The sequence below is a fragment of the Rhinopithecus bieti genome, unplaced genomic scaffold, assembly GCF_001698545.2.
Source record: "Rhinopithecus bieti isolate Rb0 unplaced genomic scaffold, ASM169854v2 scaffold_35884, whole genome shotgun sequence".
Classification (NCBI taxonomy): Eukaryota; Metazoa; Chordata; class Mammalia; order Primates; family Cercopithecidae; genus Rhinopithecus; species Rhinopithecus bieti.
The window spans coordinates 359,412-377,565 of record NW_016814992.1 but is presented as its reverse complement, the minus strand read 5'-3'; the positions used below and the strand labels follow the sequence as shown (position 1 = coordinate 377,565).

Here is an 18,154-nt window from a genome sequence, read left to right as displayed (position 1 = left end):
GCGAGACTCCGTCTCAAAAAAAAAAAAAAAAAAAGAGACAGGGATTTTGCCATGTTGCCCAGGTTTGTCTGGAACTTCTGGGCTCAAGTGATTTGCCCACCTTGGCCTACCAAAGTGCTAGAATTGCAGGCGTGAGCCACCGTGCCTGGCCTGCTGTCACTTTTGTTTGTTTGTTTATTTTGAGACAGAGTCTCACTTTGTCGCCCAGGCTGGAGTGCAGTGGCACGATGTTGGGTCACTGCAACCTACACCTCCCAGGTTCAAGCAATTCTCATACCTCAGCCTCCTGAATAGCTGGGATTGCATGCACATGCCACTGAGCCTGGCTAATTTTTGTATTTTTAGTAGAGACGAGGTTTTACCATATTGGCCACGCTGGTCTCAAAGTCTTGGGCTCGTATCTGCCTGCCTTGGTCTCCCAAAGTGTTGGGATTACAGGCGTGAGCCACCAAGCCTGGCCTGCTGTCACTTTTGGTTCCAATTTACCATGTAATATATTTCCATTTCTGTTGGGTCGTAAGAGAGGGGTCACAGGAGTTTTGGAGAGAAATTTTGGAATAAATGCATTTGTGGTTTTATATCTGTGTTTCTACTTTTGCAGGGGGAAACAGTAGAAAGAATTTAGTCATCTACAGATATTAGTCCTCAAGTAAGTTAGGACTCTTAGGAAACCATTGGCCTCACTAAGAGTTTTGACTAAACTTTAGAAGAAAGAAATCATTGAGCTATCAAGGACTATATGTTGATAAGAGATGATGAGTTGCATTCTGCTTGTTATTTATGGAAGGTCACATTCACTCTCCTGCGTCATTGGTCCTATAAAATAACAGCAGTTCTCATCCTCCTTTGGTAACAGTGTCATTAGAGCTGTATATATTTCCCTTTTAGTTCTTGTTGGCTAAGTAGAAAAAAGGAAAATATCTTCTTTCAGATATTTGTTTAAAACTATGAAGGAAATATTGTGTTACCAAATGTAGTGGGAATGTTTAGTGAATTTATTTTTTTATTTTTTATTTTTAAGAGCCAGGGTCTTTCTCTGTCAGAGCTCAGGCTGGAGTGCAGTGGTATGATCATAGCTCACTGCAGTACCCAGCTCCTGGGTTCAAGCAGTCTTCTTCCTACCTTATCCTCCCAAGTAACTGGGACCACAGGTGTGTGCTGCCACTTCTGGCTAATTTTTTTTTTTTTTTTTTTTTGGTAGAGAAAAATGTTGCCCAGACTGCTCTTGAACTCCTGACCTCAAATGATCCACCTGCTTCAGTCTCACGAAGTGCTGAAACTGCAGGTGCGAGCCACTGTGCCTGACCAAACTTTTTATTTTAGGATAATTTTAGAGTTACAGAAAAGTTGAAAAGATAATACAGCTAATTCTTATTTGCCCGTCACCCAGTTCCCCTAATGTTAACATCTTATATTATTGTGGTATATTTGTCAAAACTGAAAAAGCAACTTTGATGCATTGCCATTAACTAAACTCCAGACTTCATTTGGGTTTCCCCAGTTTTTCTATTAATGCCCTTTCTGTTTCTTTCTTTTTTTCTTTTCTTCTTTTTTTTTTTTTTGAGACGGAATTTTGGTCTTGTTGTCTAGGCTGGACTGCAATGGCGCCATCTTGGGTTGCCACAACCTCTACCTCCTGGGTTCAAGGGATTCTCCTACCTCAGCCTCCTGAGTAGCTCAGATTACAGGCGCCAGCCACCACACCTGGCTAATTTTGTATTTTTAGTAGTTTCTCCATGTTGGTCAGGCTGGTCTCAAACTCCTGACCTCAGGTGATCCGCCCGCCTCGGCCTCCCAAAGTGCTGGCGTGAGCCACCGCACCGGGCCTTAGTGTCCTTTTTCTATTGCAGAAATCCCATCCGAGATACGGTATTGCATTTAGTCATCATGTCTCCTTAGTTTCTTCTGGTTTGTGACAGTTTGTCATGACCTTGACAGTCTTGGCGAGTACTGGTCAGCTGTTTTGTCAAATGTCCCTCCATTTGGACTTGCCTGATACTTTTATGGCTAGACTGGGTTGTAGTTTTGGGGGAAGAATACCAGCGAGGTGAAGGGCTCCCCTGATCACATCGTGTTGGGGCACATGATAACCTGTGACATCAGTGGTTACGATAACCTGGACACTTGATTAAGACAGTGTTAGGTTTCTCCACTAAAAAGTTACTATTTTTACTTTTTTTTAATATGTTGTTTTTTAGAAAGGAGTCATTAATTCCAGCCTGCATTCAAGGATGGGGCCAGGTAATTAAACCACTTCCTGGAGACATGAAGATCTTCTTAAAGTTATTTTGAATTCTGAGAAGAAGATTTGTGCCTTCTCCTCCATTTTCTTATGTATTCAGTCATTTGTTTATATCAGTCTGGATTGACATACATTTTGTACTTTGGTTGTTTTGTTACTCAGATTGTTCCCACCGTGGCCGCCATTGGGTGCTCCTTAGGCTTGGCTCCCATGTTCCTTTGATGTGCAGCCCTCCCTCTGTCTGGTGGAGCACGCCCTTGCTTTCTGGCACTACAAGATGTTTCAGGGCTCGTCTTATATATTTCCTGCCCCATCCCTAGAGTCATCCATATTTCCAGGGAGCTCTTGTTTCTTTTATTGGAGAATGTTGTTTAGAAACCATGATCTTAGCACTGGGTATGCTTGTTGCTTACTGTTTTGTTTTTATTTATTTTTTAAAGTTGTAGTCTTGCTCTGTTGCCCAGGTGGGAGTGCAGTGATGTGATCACAGCTCTTTGTAAGTTTGAACTTCTGGGTACAAGTGATCCTTCCACCTCAGCCTCCTGAGTAGCTGGGACTATAAATGCACAACACCACTCCTGGCTAATTGTTTTGTTTGTTTTTTCTAGAGACAGGGTCTCTCACTATATTGCCCAGGCTGGTCTTGAACCCCGTTCAAGTGGTCTTCCTGCCTCAGCTTCCCAAAGTGCTGGGATTACAGGTGTGATCCACTGCGCCTGCCCTGTTTTTAATATAGAAGAAGAAATGTTAAAGAATTTAGTTTTGATTTTCAAACTCCAGATGGATATTTGGGTTTCAGATATCAACTTACTGGATAGTAGGAATAATACCACTATGAACATTGCTGCTTGTGTCTTTTGGTGAACAAATGTAGTGTTTTTGTTGAGTATGTGTCTAAAAGTGCAATTGCTAATTCGTGACATGTGGTCAACAGAAGTAGGTATTGCCAGAAATTTTCCAAAGTGATTGTATCTCACAGACTTTTAAAATTAAAACCAATATGAAAGAATTATTGGTATTTATTTATTTATTTCATCTACTATTGTATTATTTATTTTGAGGCAGAGGTCTCGCGTCTGCTCGCCCGGCGACTGCGGCAGTGCAGTGGCCGGATCTCAGGCTCACTGCAAGCCTCCGCCTCCGGGGTTACGCCATTCTGCCTCAGGCCCTCGCCGAGTAGCCTGGACTACAGGCGCCCGGGCCCACTTCGCACGGCTAGTTTTTGTATTTTTAGGTAGAGATGGGGTTTCCCACCTGTTAGCCAGGATGGTCTCGATCTCGGCGGACCTCGTGATCCGCCCCATCTCGGCCTCCCAAAGTGCTGGGAATTACAGCTTGATAGCCACCGGCGCCCGGCCACATTAGTATAAATTTAAAGAGGATTTGATTAGGGTTAGGTATATGGAGGAGTTATATTCCTAATAATACCAAACTGCTGGCTTCTGAAAACCGTGACTCTTAGGTGTTTTTATACTAATTGTGCTAATGCTTTTTTTTTTTTTTTTTTTTTTTTTTTATGAGTCAGAGTTTTGCTCTTGTTGCCCAGGCTGGAGGGCAATCCTGCGATCTTGGCTCACTGCAGCCTCCACCTCCCGGGTTCAAGTGATTCTCCTGCCTCAGCCTCCGTGGTAGCTGAGATTACAGGCATGCACTACCACGCCTGGCTGATTTTGTATTTTTAGTAGAGACGGAGTTTCACCATGTTGATCAGGCTGGTCTCAAACTCCAGACTTCGAGTGATACACCCCCCTCTGTCTCCCAAAGTGCTGGGATTACAGGTGTCAACCACTGTGCCGGGCCTAATGCATTTTTAAAAATTGAGTCTATGGTCTTTTTCTGTCATATTTCCCATTTTCTCTCCCATCCCTTAATTTAGTTAGAAGTTAAGTTCCTATCTAATATACTCCTTTAATATCTTGTATTTTGGAGAGAGAAAAATATAAATACAGATAATTGATGGGTAGTGCTAGAATGTCACTAACAATCCCCATAGGTTGCCTGGTCCCAGGGTTTGTTCATGTCTTCCTGGATTTTTAGTGGAAATACCATATTAGAGCTATTTCCATTACATGATTTCATGTATTCATTTCACCAATATTTGAGCGCCTTCTGAGTGCACTGGGCCAGATGTTGACGATACCAAGAGGCATAAAGTGCACTCAGACCTTCAAGAAGCTCGTAGATGCAGAAACTAACACAGTACCTACCGTGCAGTAATTCTAAAATAGTGAAGATGTGCAGAAAAACCATGAGAGCCCAGAGAACAGAGTGGCTGACCCTGCCTGGTGACGGTAGGTGAGTGTTACAGAGGAGATCTGGTTTCTGGAGGTCTCCAGGATGGGGCTGTAGCATAAAAGGAAGGCTATGTGAGGCAGAAGCAGCAGCAATTGGAAAGGCTTGGATATGCAGAGGACGTTATATGGTGCTCAGAGAGCAGCAGTACATGGATGGCAAGTGCGACATTTGTGCTGCCACCCACTTTCGCATGCCGAAAGCAGATAACTGCTAATCAGTTACCGCATTTTTTGCTGCCGAATGTATAAGCAGCCTTAAGAGTTCTCAACAGGATGCTTCAGGTGGCCACTACCAATTACTTGGAGTTGGCACGTGAGGTTAAACCTGTTTGTCTTCTTTGTAGTGGGTGTTCACTGTGCCTGGAGCAGAGGATGTGTGTGGGAGTGGGGGGAGTGAGAAGGGCTGGAAAGGCACGTTGGCTGGGATCAGATGATGAAGGACTTTTTACCAGCCACATGGTCGAGTGTGTATTTATAGTCTGTACAGGCAGTGTAGAGCCATGGAAGGGTTTTAAGCAGGAAAATGATGTAAGCAGATTACTCTTTTTAGAAAGATAAATGTAGGGGCTTTGTAGATGTATTGAATTGGGTAAAATGGAGGGCAAAGACACCAGTAGGCATTTTATACTTATCTTTAGATCTTTGTAGCCTTTAAGTTGCTAAACCAGTTAGGAGTGTTATGGCTGTTCAAGCAGGAGATGATGGAGGTCTGAATTAGGGCAGTAGAAATGGAGAGAAAGAATCAGATTGAGAGTGATTTAGGAAATAGGACAGGGTATAGCTCTTCCACTTTTTATGTGTGGGTGAGAAAGAGGAAGGATTGTTCAAAGGCTCTGACTTCTTGCCTGGGTGCTTGGGTGACAGGGTAGGCAGGAGGGGCAAGTTAGGATGGGAAGATAGATGATGATTTATACTTGTTGGAAATTAAATTGGCCTGGAAAATATTTTATCCTGTGGAGTCATGTTGATTCCCACCACGTTCCTTTGCTGCCTTGCAGATAATTGCAAATCAGCTAATTGAATATCACACCATAACATGGAGAGAACTAAGAGCTGGCTACAGAAGATGCGGTTTTGATTCTTTTGGCTCTGATGCTTACTGTTGAATAGTTATAACCTCAGGGAAGCCATTTAACTGTTTCTGATGCTGATACTCTCTTATTTTTTTTTTTCTTGTATTCTTTTTTTTGTGTTTGTGGAGACCAGGTTTTGTCATGTTCCCCAGGCTGGTCTTGAACTCCTGGGCTCAAGCCATCTACCTGCCTTGGCCTCCCAAAGTACTGGGATTACAGGCGCGAGCCACGATGCCCGGCTGCTCTCTTTCTTTATTTGTAAAATGGAAGTAATATTTGTCCAGTCCTTCTCATGAAATTGTTATGAGACTCAAATGAGGAAATATATGTGGGGGCATTTTGTTATCTTGTGTGTGCTGCACAAATACATTTTTACTGAGCCATTGCTATCCTTTGTAAAAAGATGAATACTTCCAAATTATTTGAGTCAAGATTGATAAAGAAGTTCTAAAACAATATTAAATACATGTTTGGAAGTCTATAAAATGATTCTTGAGGTTGAAAAAATTTGAAATGTGGGTGTCCATAATGTGATTAGACCTTTGTTGTCTCAGGTGCTCCACCAGATTTTTAGAACGGACTATGGAGGGTTACTTGCAGAATATCAGGGAAAGGTAATTAGTGCTTGACCACAGTTTACATTTTTTAATGATTTCCATATATTTTATATTATCTTGAATTTGGTTTTTTCCTCCTTTTACCACTTTCTGACTTGTTTGATACTCATTTATTGATCATTTAATTTAGCTCCTTTCAATCCTTTGGGGAGTGTAGGAGGGCTTATTTATGTAAATAATAAAACAATGTAACTATAACTTTCCCTATAAACTCTTGGAACAAATTTCATCTGAGACCTGTAAGGTAAGCCATAGTTTAGATGAAATTTTTGAACCGTTCTATTGCCTGACGTGTATAAACTTAAATGTTTTTGATGGGAAATTGTTAAGTTCCTTAAATTTGTGATAGTTGCCCCCTAACCCTGACCTTTTTTTTTTTTTTTTGAGATGGAATTTCCCTCTGTCACCTAGGCTGGAGTGCAGTGGCTCACTCTCAGCTCACTGCAACCTCCGCCTCCTGTGTTCAAGTGATACTCCCTTCTCAGCTGAGGCTGTGGAGGCCTCTCATTACAGGCATGTGCCACCATGCCCAGCTAATTTTTGTTTTTTTTTTTGGTAGAGACAGGGTTTCTACATGTTGACCAGGCTGGTCTCAAACTCCTGACCTCAAATGATTCGCCCCCACTCAGCCGTCCAAAGTGCTGGGATTATAGGCCTGAGTTACAGTGCTCAGCTTGACCTTCTTTAATTAATGATCTTTTCATTATATTTTTATTTAAAGAATAGTACTTTATTCATAAGTATAATAAAAATGTGTAACTTACAAAACTCATTACAAAAAGATATTTCTTGACTATATATATAGTATATGTAGTAAAGGTTAAATAGCTGAAAATGTTTATAGTGAAGGTTAAATAGCTAAAAATGGCAAAGTGCAGTCTATGTCAAGGCTACGTTGTTTTATAGTTTTACATCAGATCTCCCAAATCTTGACAGAGGGAAGGTAGCACATTTGAGTAAATGGATATGAATGGTAGAGCTGTGATATATCTAAAGGGAGTTAGGGCTTGGAAGACAGAAGTTCTTGGGATGCCTCTCTGCAGGGCTCTTGTTGGCTAGTTGTCTTGTACTCGATCGGATGCCACAGAAGGACAGGAGATTCTAAAGAGAATGGATACAGATGTGTGTATGAAATGCGTGAAAACCAGAACTGTTCGATTGATAGAGAATACTAGAACATTTGGGATTGTCACCTGCTACAACTCTGTTTATGATTACGCCTGTAATCCTAGCACTTTGGGAGGCTGAGGCGGGCGGATCACGAGGTCAAGAGATCAAGACCATCCTGGCTAACACGGTGAAACCCCATCTCTACTAAAAATACAAAACTTAGCTGGGTGTGGTGGCGGGTGCCTGTAGTCCCAGCTGCTTGCGGGGCTGAGGCAGGAGAATCTCTTGAACCCTGGAGGCGGAGGTTGCAGTGAGTCGAGATAGAGCCACTGCACTCGAGCCTGGCGACAGAGCAAGACTCTATCTCAAAAAAAAAAAAGAAATTCAGGTATGATTAGGCTGTGGAAATTTTTTTATTGCTAAATTTCAGCCTGTTAACTTCAAAACCATGAGGTTTTTTTCCCTAGTAATAACACAAAAATTGTCCCAGAAGCTTATTTAATATACTCCTTTCTTATAAAAGTATTACAGTTCTTGAACGGTTGTTGTTGATCAGTTTTGGTCAAATGTTTGAGAATATTAGTTTTGAAAACATGCAGCATGTTCAGGATGTTGTTTGTCCATCCATGAGCAGATCCTGTTCCACTTCCAAATTATTTCATGAACCCTCTCCCTTTCACCCTCCTTACTGCCATCGCCCTGCCTGGCTGCCCCCGTGGAGTGCTGCAGGACAGTGATAGTAGCCTCCTTGCTGGCCTTGAGCTTTCCATCTGGTTCTCTCCACTACATTCTTCACGTTACAGCAAGACTGACCTGGATCTACCTGGACTCAGCTGACCCTCTTGCCTAGTATCCTTCAGTAGCTTCCCATTTTCTTTAAAATCAAATCTGAACTCCTCATACTATCCTTACAAGCCTGTGTGATCTGCCCCCTGCCTGTCTAAACACAGTTTATGTTAGTCATCCACCAAACACTTCCAGGGCCTGTCACACGCCACCTCCTGCTTCCGGAACAGGTTCTTCCTCCCACCCCTGCAGTTGGTTCTACCCAGCTTCAAGTTCTCTGTTTCAATACCATTTTTTGGAGGAATCTTACCTGGCCACCCCAAATGGGGTCATTTCTGTTACTCTCTCCCCCTTTTGGATCCATTTATCACTAGTTGTATTTTGTTTGATTGCTTTTTTTGGGCTGTGTTCAATAGAATGTAAGCCTATGAGGCAAGAACTGTGTTTACTATGTTTACTATGTTTTACTATGTTTACTATGACAGTATGTCATCAGTGCTTATGAGTAGTACTTAGTAGGTGCTGAATAAATATTTACTGAACAATCGAAGGTGGGCGAGGTATGCTGGCAGGAGGGCAGGGTGTGTTCATTGGTCTCTCTCAGTTTTAGCATGAAAAAGAACATAATTTCACGTGGTTAGAGGGACTGAAACATTGTCTAGAATTTGGTCACATAGTAAAAAGCTGGAGAATAATTCTGAGAACCATTGATCTTAAAAGTTCCAGTGATTCTATTTTTTTTTGGTAGGTAGTTTGCCTTTTGCTTATTCAGCTAATTTGAATCATATTGATAATATGACTGCATGATAATTCAGCCATATGCTGAGGTTTCTACTTTAAAGATAAGTAGCTACCTTAATTTGAAAGTATTATTTTCATTCTCGCTGAGCAGACCCGTGGTGAAATGATCTGATTATCAATATTTAAGATGTATAATGTCTGCTGAAGATGACAGTGTTGTCTTAGTTATGAATTCTTTATAACAGACATTTTATATCAGGGCTAGTTTGTTTCTTAAACCCATTCTGTATCAGTTTATAGGAAGGCATAGGCTTTTCTGTTTCCTGGGACATAAGGGGACTCGTCTAATAATTTTTTTTTTTTTTTTTAAACACAGTGTCTGGCTCTGTTGCCCAGGCTGGAGGACAGTGGTGCCATCTCGGCTCATTGCCCACCTCTTGGGCTTAAGCCATTCTCCCACCTCAGCCCTTCTTGCTTTTTTCCTTTCTTTTTCTTTTTCTTTTGAGACGGAGTCTTGTTCTGTCGCCCAGGCTGGAAGTGCAGTGGTGCGATCTCTGCTCATTGCAACCTCTGCTTCCTGGGTTCAAGCAATTCTCTGCCTCAGTCTCCCAAGTAGCTGGGCTTATAGGTGCCCGCCGCCATGCACGGCTAATTTTTGTAGTTTTAGTAGAGACAGGGTTTCACCATGTTGGCCAGGCTGGTCTTGAAGTCCTGACCTCTGTAATCCGCCTGCCTCGTCCTCCCAAAGTGCTGGGATTACAGGCATGAGTCACCACGCCTGGCCGAATTTCAGTAACCTAAGATAATGGTAGCCTTAAAAAGGCTTCAGATGATTAAATATGGTAAATTAGATCCTTCAAACAACGAATTTATTAGGATGTGTTTAATTAGAAGGCTAGAGTAACTGTGATGATGTAAAAGAAAATATCTGAAGTAGTATTTAAACATTAAGTTTTGAAAATACTTCAACATTATCAAAAAAGTACTTAGAGGAAGAGAAATTATTCTGCTCCATCTCAAAAAAAAAAAAAAAAAAAAAAAAGAGAAATTCTGGGTGAAGTCATAGGATTTGTAAATTTTAGAGGGATTCATTCCTTAGGTCTGGTGCAGTAGAACAGAAGTGGCCAACCTTTGAAGAAAGACTCAAAACTTGTCAAGTGTAAATACCTTGATGCTATACTGGTAGTTTCTAATTGAAGAAGGTGTTGTGAAATTGAGGAATGCGGCCAGGCGCGGTGGCTCAGGCCTGTAATCTCAGCACTTTGGAAGGCCGAGGTGGGTGAATCAGGAGGTCAGGAGATCAAGACCATTCTGGTTAACACAGTGAAACCCCGTCTCTACTAAAAATACAAAAAAATTAGCTGGGTGTGGTGGCAGGCACCTGTAGTCCCAGCTACTTGGGAGGCTGAGCCTCCGCCAGGAGGCAGAGCTTGCAGTGAGCCGAGATCATGCTACTGCACTCCAGAGCGAGACTCTGTCTCAAAAAAAAAAAAAAAAAAATGGAGGAATGCTTTTCCTCATTCCTCAGAAACAGTAGAAACAGTAGTTAGCCTGGACAGTACCCTGCAGTCCCTGTCAATCCCAACAGCCACTGGAAGTGGGAATGGAGATATATTAGTCCCTTCTTGCATTGCTATAAAGAACTACCTGCGACTAGGTAACTTATAAAGAAAAGAGGTTTAATTGGCTCACTGTTCTGCACGCTGTACAGGAAGCATGGCTGAGGAGGCCTCAGAAAACTTACAATCATGGCAAAAGGCGAAGGGGAAGCCAGCACGTCCTGGATGGCTGGAGCAGGAGGAAGAGAGAGGGAAAGAGGGGGTGCTACAGACTTTGAAACAACCAGATCTCATGATAACTCACTGTCACAGGACAGCACTAGGGGGATGGTGCTACATCATTAGAAACCATCCTCATGATCTAATCACTTCCCACCAGGCCCCACCTCCAACATTGAGAATTACAATGGAACATGAGATTTGGGTGGGGACATAGAGCCAAACCATATCAAGAGGATTAGAGTAAGAAAACCACACCAACGTACATGAGGAGGAATCAGGAGCCTTAGATTCTGCTCTTCACTCTGTCACCAACTCCGTGTCATTATGTGCAAGTCATTTGACTCCTCGAGCTCTCAGATTACTCATCTGTTTTTAATTAATTAATTAATGGTTTCTGAGGCAAGGCCTTGTTCTGTCACTCATTCTGGAGTGCCGTGGCACTATCACAGCTCACTGCAGCCTGGACCTCCTGGGCTCAAGTGATCCTCCTTCCTCAGCTTCCTGAGTAGCTATGACTACAGGCTTGTGCCAACATGCCTGGCTAATTTTTTATTTTTGATAGAAACTGGGTCTCACTGTGTTACCCAGGCTGGTCTCAAACTCCTGAGCTCAAATAGTCCTCCCACCTCAGCCTCCCAAAGTGCTGGGATTACAGGCACAAGACACCACACCCGGCCAGATGACTCACTTATAAAATGAATGGATTGTGCAAGTTCATTTCCAAGATTCCTTTAAGCTCTGATGTCATGTGATTGGGAGTTTTGGATTCCTAGGTTAGCTTTTGAGCAGAAATTTGGATGGCATAGCTGTGTAGATGGTCAAATACTTTGTTCTTACAGCCTTTTCATATTACCGTGAGTTACTCACCAGTTCAAATTGAATGACCAGGAGCTGTTGCATTCTCACAAAAAGTTTTAGCACTTTTACAGCATTTTCAGTTTTATAATGCAGGTCATTGAAAACAATCTTATTTTATAGACTCTTGTGCCCCTTTGACACCCCTCTGTCATTCTTTTTAAGCACTTTATTATTTTCTGATATAAAAAGATGTTCCAGGCTTGTCTTGTAATTTCCCTGTCCCAGCCCTGAAGTCAGCCGATTTCCCAAGGAATGCTGATTCTGTTGAGGGGGAATGGGCTTGGTGTGCCCCATGGGCTTCTCCCACTTTTGGTGGGCAGAGTTAGGAAATGTTTTGAAGTTGTGTAATACCTCTAGTTACAGTTTGCCACCACAGAGCTCCTTTTCTTCTCCTCACGTTAGGTTTGTATGTTCCTTCTCCCATAGTGTAAGTCATGACTCCCAGCAATATCAGTGTATTTACTCATGTGCTCATTGCTGCAATACATTAAAATAGTTTCAGAATTTTATACTACCAACAAGAAACGAACTATGAAAAATTTTAGATTTCTTTGTAATTCTCTTTATCTTCAGAATATATCCTACTGAAGATGTAAACTCATCTTCTCCTTTTTTTTTTTTTGAGACGGAGTCTCACTCTTGTCGCCCAGGCTGGAGTGCAGTGGCGCGATCTCGGCTCACTGCAAGCTCTGCCTCCCAGGTTCACGCCATTCTCCTGCCTCAGCCTCCCAAGTAGCTGGGACTATAGGGACCCGCTACCACGCCCGGCTAATTTTTTGTATTTTTAATAGAGATGGGGGGTTTCACTGTGTTAGCCAGGCTGGTCTTGATCTCCTGACCTCATGATCTGCCCGCCTCGGCCTCCCGAAGTGCTGGGATTGCAGGCAGGAGCCACCACACTCGGCCAACTCGTACTCTTGAAGAGGCCACTCTCTGTTCCCGTTTGCCTGAGTGCTCCTCTCTTCCTCCCTCCCTCTCTTCCCCGCTATGCAGAGTAGGCTCTCAGAAAATGTTTACTGAAAGACAGTCTTTACCCTTCCTTGAGCTGTTTCTGTCCCGTAGTACTTTGTTGAGTAAAGTTAATTACCAATTTTATGGGAGTTAGGTCTACTTAACTACCAAAAGCATTAATGGTCTGAACAAACAATCATATGTGTAAATAAATAAAATACATGTTATAAATCACTATTGAATATGGAGTTTTACATGACAATAAATAAATATATAAGTACAATAACAGTCTTACACTTATCAAACCCTATTATATAAACCCTTAGATAGTAAGCTCATTTTATATATATGTTCATGTAGTCTTTATTGCTTATATATAATTTTTAATTTAATTCATAGAACCTTAGGCCCCTTATTTTCTGGTCTCCATTTCAGCCAGGGTTTCTCATTAGGATCATTAAGAGATAAGGAGTTGTGGTTTGTCTTCTTTTATTTTTTCATTTTTGGTTTTTTCAACCAACTCATTTCAAATAAATTGTAGTTTCAATTTTATTTTTTATTTCAAGAATTGGGAGGCATACAGAAGCTGTTGTTTGTGATTTTTCTTTTGTGATGTCATAATAGATTCTAAGGGGTTCAAATTCTAGTTAAGCACTAAAAAAATAACAAGGCTGATAGCATAACCACAGTGGGCTAGGTGTGAGGGTAAACACTGGGGAGAGGAAGAAGTGGGAGGGTAGTATTGGGTGGAGGGAAAGGTATAGAGCTAAATGCATATTTGAATTTAGGTCAGTGAAATCTAAGTGTATTCTGAGGAAATTAAATTTTCTAGTACTGACCAGGCATGGTGACTCACACCTGTAATCCCATCACTTTGGGAGGCCAAGGCAAGCAGATCACTTGAGGTCAGGAGTTCGAGACCAGCCTGGCCAACATGGCGAAACCCCATCGCTACTAAAAATACAAAAATTAGCGGGGCATGGTGGCAGTTGCCTGTAGTCCCAGCTACTCAGGAGGCCGAGGTGGGAGAATTGCTTGAACCCGGGAGTGGGAGGTTGCAGTGAGTCAAAATCACGCCATTACACTCCAGCCTGGGTGACAAGAGTGAGACTCCATCTCAAAAAAAAAAAAAAAAAAAAGCAGTTTTCTAGTACCCAGTATAATTGTGTTATTTGTTCTTTTGTTAAAACTATTTAATAAGTGATTCCTTAAAATAGCTGTTTTTGTTTAAAAAGTATGTTTTAGTCAGCGACATTGACAGAAATATATTATTTGTTCATGTTCTTTGGTATTATGTATCAGTGATGGAGAAAAATACTAATGTTGGTGCAGCCAAATATTGTTCAGTTCTCATTATTCTTTAGGTGAACCTCTGTTGGAAAAAGTACTAAATTAATTGTATGGTTTTGCCTAATCATGTATTAAAGAAAAACAGTCATATATTAAAGAAAATATAAGTTTAAACATTATTCCTTTGATGGAAATGATCACTGTATCTTTAAACTGGAAATGTATTTGGAGAAAAGCCTAGGAGTCTTGTAAGATTTCCCAAGGCATACTTAAAATACCTTTAAAGTGTTTTAAGGTGTTTCTTAAAAGAAAGCAAGACTTTCAAATGTTTTTATTTGATTGATTTATATATCTGTATGAAATATGTATATATGTCTTAGATTTTATTATAGTTAACCATTTTTTTCTCACTTTTTTCTTTGTTATTTTTTAATGGGCCTATTTAAACTTAAATCTCTAACTAGGACCTTCAGGGATATTTGGTCATTCTAGCCTCTTTCATTTGCATAGATATTCTCATAGACATAATAAAACCATAGCCAGAGAATCTCAAATATTTTATCAATGACTTGAAAAAAGCTGAAATCCTTTGAAAGTAATCCTTTTCATTTTTATTACAGGTAAATTGGGATATTCACAATGTATGGAAACAGAGGTAAGTAAAATACTCAAATATTTCTTAGTAAAGCAACTTTGCAATCCTGTTTAGACTAACTTGAGTAGTGAACTATCTCACTATAGGTTCTTGGTCTTCTGATAAGATTTCTTTTTTTTTTTTTTTTTTTTTTTTTTTTTTGAGATGGAGCTTTGCTCTTGTTGCCCAAGATCGTGCAATGGTGCGACCGTGGCTCACTGTAACCTTCACCTCCTGGATTCAAGCGATTCTCCCACCTCAACCTTCTGAGTAGCTGGGATTATAGGTGCCCACCACCACGCCCAGCTAATTTTTGTATTTTTAGTAGAGATGGGGTTTTACCATGTTGGCCAGGCTGGTCTCGAACTCCTGACCTCCGGTGATCCACCTGCCTCAGCCTCCCAAAGTGGTGGGATTACAGGCGTGAGTCACCGCACCCGGCCCTGATAAGATATTTTGAGAGCAGGTGTGTATTTCCTGGGTTTAGGAAGAGTAAAATGTGAAGAAAAATTAGTTGCCTTGTCCATATTTTTATAACGTCAGGTTGTGTTATAAAGAATAGCTTAGTTATCATTTTAAAATTTAACCGTATGATTATTTGCAGAATTGAGTTAGCTAAGATCCAGAGCCCTTAGTAATTTCAGTTTTTTTTTCATAATTCAGTGCAGTGTGTCATATAATAAATACAGCATTTAAATGTGTTAGACTCCATTGGAGCTGCTTTAATTTAAGAAAAAATAGGGACTTGGAAACAATGTTTTAGTATGATGAATAATAAATTTGGTGTTTTGTTATTTATACAAGTAGGTTATTATTTTTTAATAATTTAATTTCAATCAAATTTCTGATTGTGAAATTTAAGGGGTTTCTATGTGTTTGTTGTAGGGATTTCAAGCATGATACTGAAATACCAGGTCAGCATATATGTGTGGTGTTCTTTTCAGTAGCAGTTTCATCATCCTTAGATGAATGTTTTGTTAGTGGCAGTGCCCAAATAAAGGATTTAAGAAGTTGTATTTCAAATTTTATAATGCATCTACATATTGATCTAGGTTTTAGTAAGTTTTAACTGTTGTTTTAAATGAAATGTAGGCTTCCCAAGGGATTATATGGTATAATAGAGAAACAAAAGTAATTTATCCCTTTTTTTTGCATTAATTTTTGTATTTTCTTTTTTTCTTTGAGACAGAGCCTTGCTCTGTCTCCCAGGCTGGAGTGCAGTGGCACAATCTTGGCTCACTGCAACCTCCACCTCCCCGGTTCAAGTGATTCTTCTGCTTTAGCCTCCCGAGTAGCTGGGACTACAGGTGCATGCCACCATCCCGGCTAGTTTTTGTATTTTCAGTAGAGACGGGGTTTCACCATGTTGTCCAGGCTAGTCTCAGACTCCTGGTCTCAGGTGATCTACCATTACAGGCGTGAGCCACTGCACCCAGCCCATTTTTGTATTTTCTATTCAACTTTGAAAGGAGGGACAATTTTTTCCAAATTAGATCTAAAAAGGCAAGAACTTAATATTTTATATTGGTAGAATTTTGATATACTATTCAACATGACACAAAGGGGTGGGATTTGATTTGAGTCAGAAGAGATAAGTTTTGTGGTTTTGGGGTATGTATTTTTCTAGCTATGCAATTTTGAGTAAGTAATTTTTTCTTCCAGAACTTTGTCTTTCTTATCTATAAAATGTTAATGGTGGCCAGGCGCGGTGGCTCACGCCTGTAATCCCAGCACTTTGGGAGGCCAAGACGGGCGGATCACAAGGTCGGGAGATCGAGACCATCCTGGCTAGCATGGTGAAACTCGGTCTCTACTAAAAATACAAAAAAAAAAAAAAAATTAGCCAACGGTGGTGGCAGGCACCTGTAGTCCCAGCTACTCGGTAGGCTAAGGCAGGAGAATGTCATGAATCCGGGAGGTGGAGCTTGCGCCATTGCACTCCAGCCTGGGTGACAGAGCGAGATTCTGTCTCAGAAAAAAAAAAAAAGTTAACGGTAATTTGTATTAACCTCATAGCTTATGAAATTTTTAAAGAGATACTGTATATTAAAATGTTTCATAAACCTGAAAGACACTACTGTGAATTAAGATGATACAAATATAGTCAGCATTCATCTGTGTTTAAGTAATGAAATATGAAAATTTTACATGCAAGGCACAGTTACCTCATTATTATTTTATTATATTGTCATAAAATCCACATCTTAACATTAGTTTAGTACTCACTTTGTAAAGACCCATTCGTTCATTTTATCTCCTAATTGACAGCCCTTACAATTTGATCCATAACATAGGTCACCAAAAGAATTGGAATCTAACTAAATAGAACTCTTTCAGAATTAAAAAAAATAATAATTATTATTTGAAGAGGACAAAACACAAGGAAACAAAAATTTCAATCTGATATTGATTTAATTCAGAAAAATAGGTTCAGGGTATTTTCTAGGGATAACAGTGGTTACCAGTGGGGAGGAAATTGGGATTGTGGATGGTCATTTATCCATATTGTTTGATTAAAAAAAAATAAGAGTATCTGTGTATTACTTTGGTAATTAAGATAGCAAAAAACAGAGTGGTGAGGCGGTAGAGGCAGTGGGAACTACTTTTTTTTTTTAGAAGTTTGGTGACATGAGAGAAGGAAGAAAACAGCATAAGGAGGAAGTTTTCTGTTGTGTTTTAGGTTAGAGACAATGGTCCATTTGGCGGTGGTGGTGTGAGGGAGCCTGGAGAGCATGAGCCAGGTTCAAGCGTGGTTATCTAATGAAGCAGACCCAGGAACACGTGGGAGACGATGGTTGTCTGGAGTAGCAGGAACTTGTGGGAGACGATGGTTGTCTGGAGTAGTGCTGCTCAGAACCAAGACTGGTCTAGGGCTCTGTGGTCTCTGAGACCCTGTCAGGGGATCTGCAAGGTCAAAACTGTTTTCATAGTACTACTAGGATATCATTTGCCTTTATGCTTTCATTCTCTTAAGAGCGTATCATGGAGTTTCTGGAGGCCATATGACTGCATGAGGAAGACTGTCTGAATGACTGCAGAAGCAGATGAGATCCAGCTTTTTTTTTTTTTTGGGGACAGGGGCTTGCCCTTGGCCCCAGGCTGGAGTGCAGTGCCATGATACCGGCTCACTGTAGCCTCAACTTCCTAGGTTCAAGTCATCCTCCCACCTCAGCCCTCTGAGTAGGTGGGACTGCAGCTGCATGTCACCATGCCTGACTGGTTTTTTATTTTTTACTTTATTTTTTGAGACAGAGTCTCGCTCTGTCGCCCAGACTGGAGTGCAGTGGCGCGATCTCCGCTCACTACAACCTCCGCCTCCTGGGTTCAAGCGATTCTCCTACCTCAGCCTCCCGAGTAGCTGAGACTACAGACATGTGCCATGATGCCTGGCTAATTTTTGTATTTTTAGTAGAGACAGGGTTTTGCCATGCTGGCCAGGCTGGTTTCGAACCCCTGACCTTGTCATCTGCCTGCCTCGGCCTCCTAAAGTGTTGGGATTATAAGCGTAAGCCACTGTGCCCAGCCTGTTTTTTTTATTTTTAGTTTTGTTTTTTGTAGAGATAGGGTTTTGCTATGTTGCCCAGGCTGGTCTCCAACTCCTGAGCTCAAGCAGTCCTCATGCCTTGGCCTCCCATAATGTTGGGATTGTATATGTGAGACACTTTTTCCAGCCTCTCTGGCTGTCTTTCATTGAGCCTGACATTAAAAGGTTTTGTAAGATGTAAAAAATACCACCCTTCTAATTTTTTTTTTTTTTTTTTTTGAGATGGAGTCTCG

The 18,154-nt window shown here is 41.0% G+C and overlaps 1 protein-coding gene across 7 annotated transcripts in view; it reads left to right on the top strand.

Moving 5' to 3' along the window:
* SPIRE1 (spire type actin nucleation factor 1) overlaps positions 1-18,154 on the top strand; it is a 196,318-nt gene that overhangs the window by 10,129 nt on the left and 168,035 nt on the right. For 4 of the 7 annotated variants that reach the window (XM_017852883.1, XM_017852879.1, XM_017852880.1 and 1 more), the window contains exons 2-3: positions 14,364-14,398; positions 15,263-15,291. In XM_017852883.1, the coding sequence (XP_017708372.1) occupies positions 14,383-14,398; positions 15,263-15,291 (45 nt within the window). In that variant the 5' untranslated portion in view covers positions 14,364-14,382. The remainder of the gene's footprint in view (positions 1-14,363; positions 14,399-15,262; positions 15,292-18,154) is intronic. The other 3 variants (XM_017852884.1, XM_017852882.1, XM_017852878.1) reach the window with 1 other exon arrangement.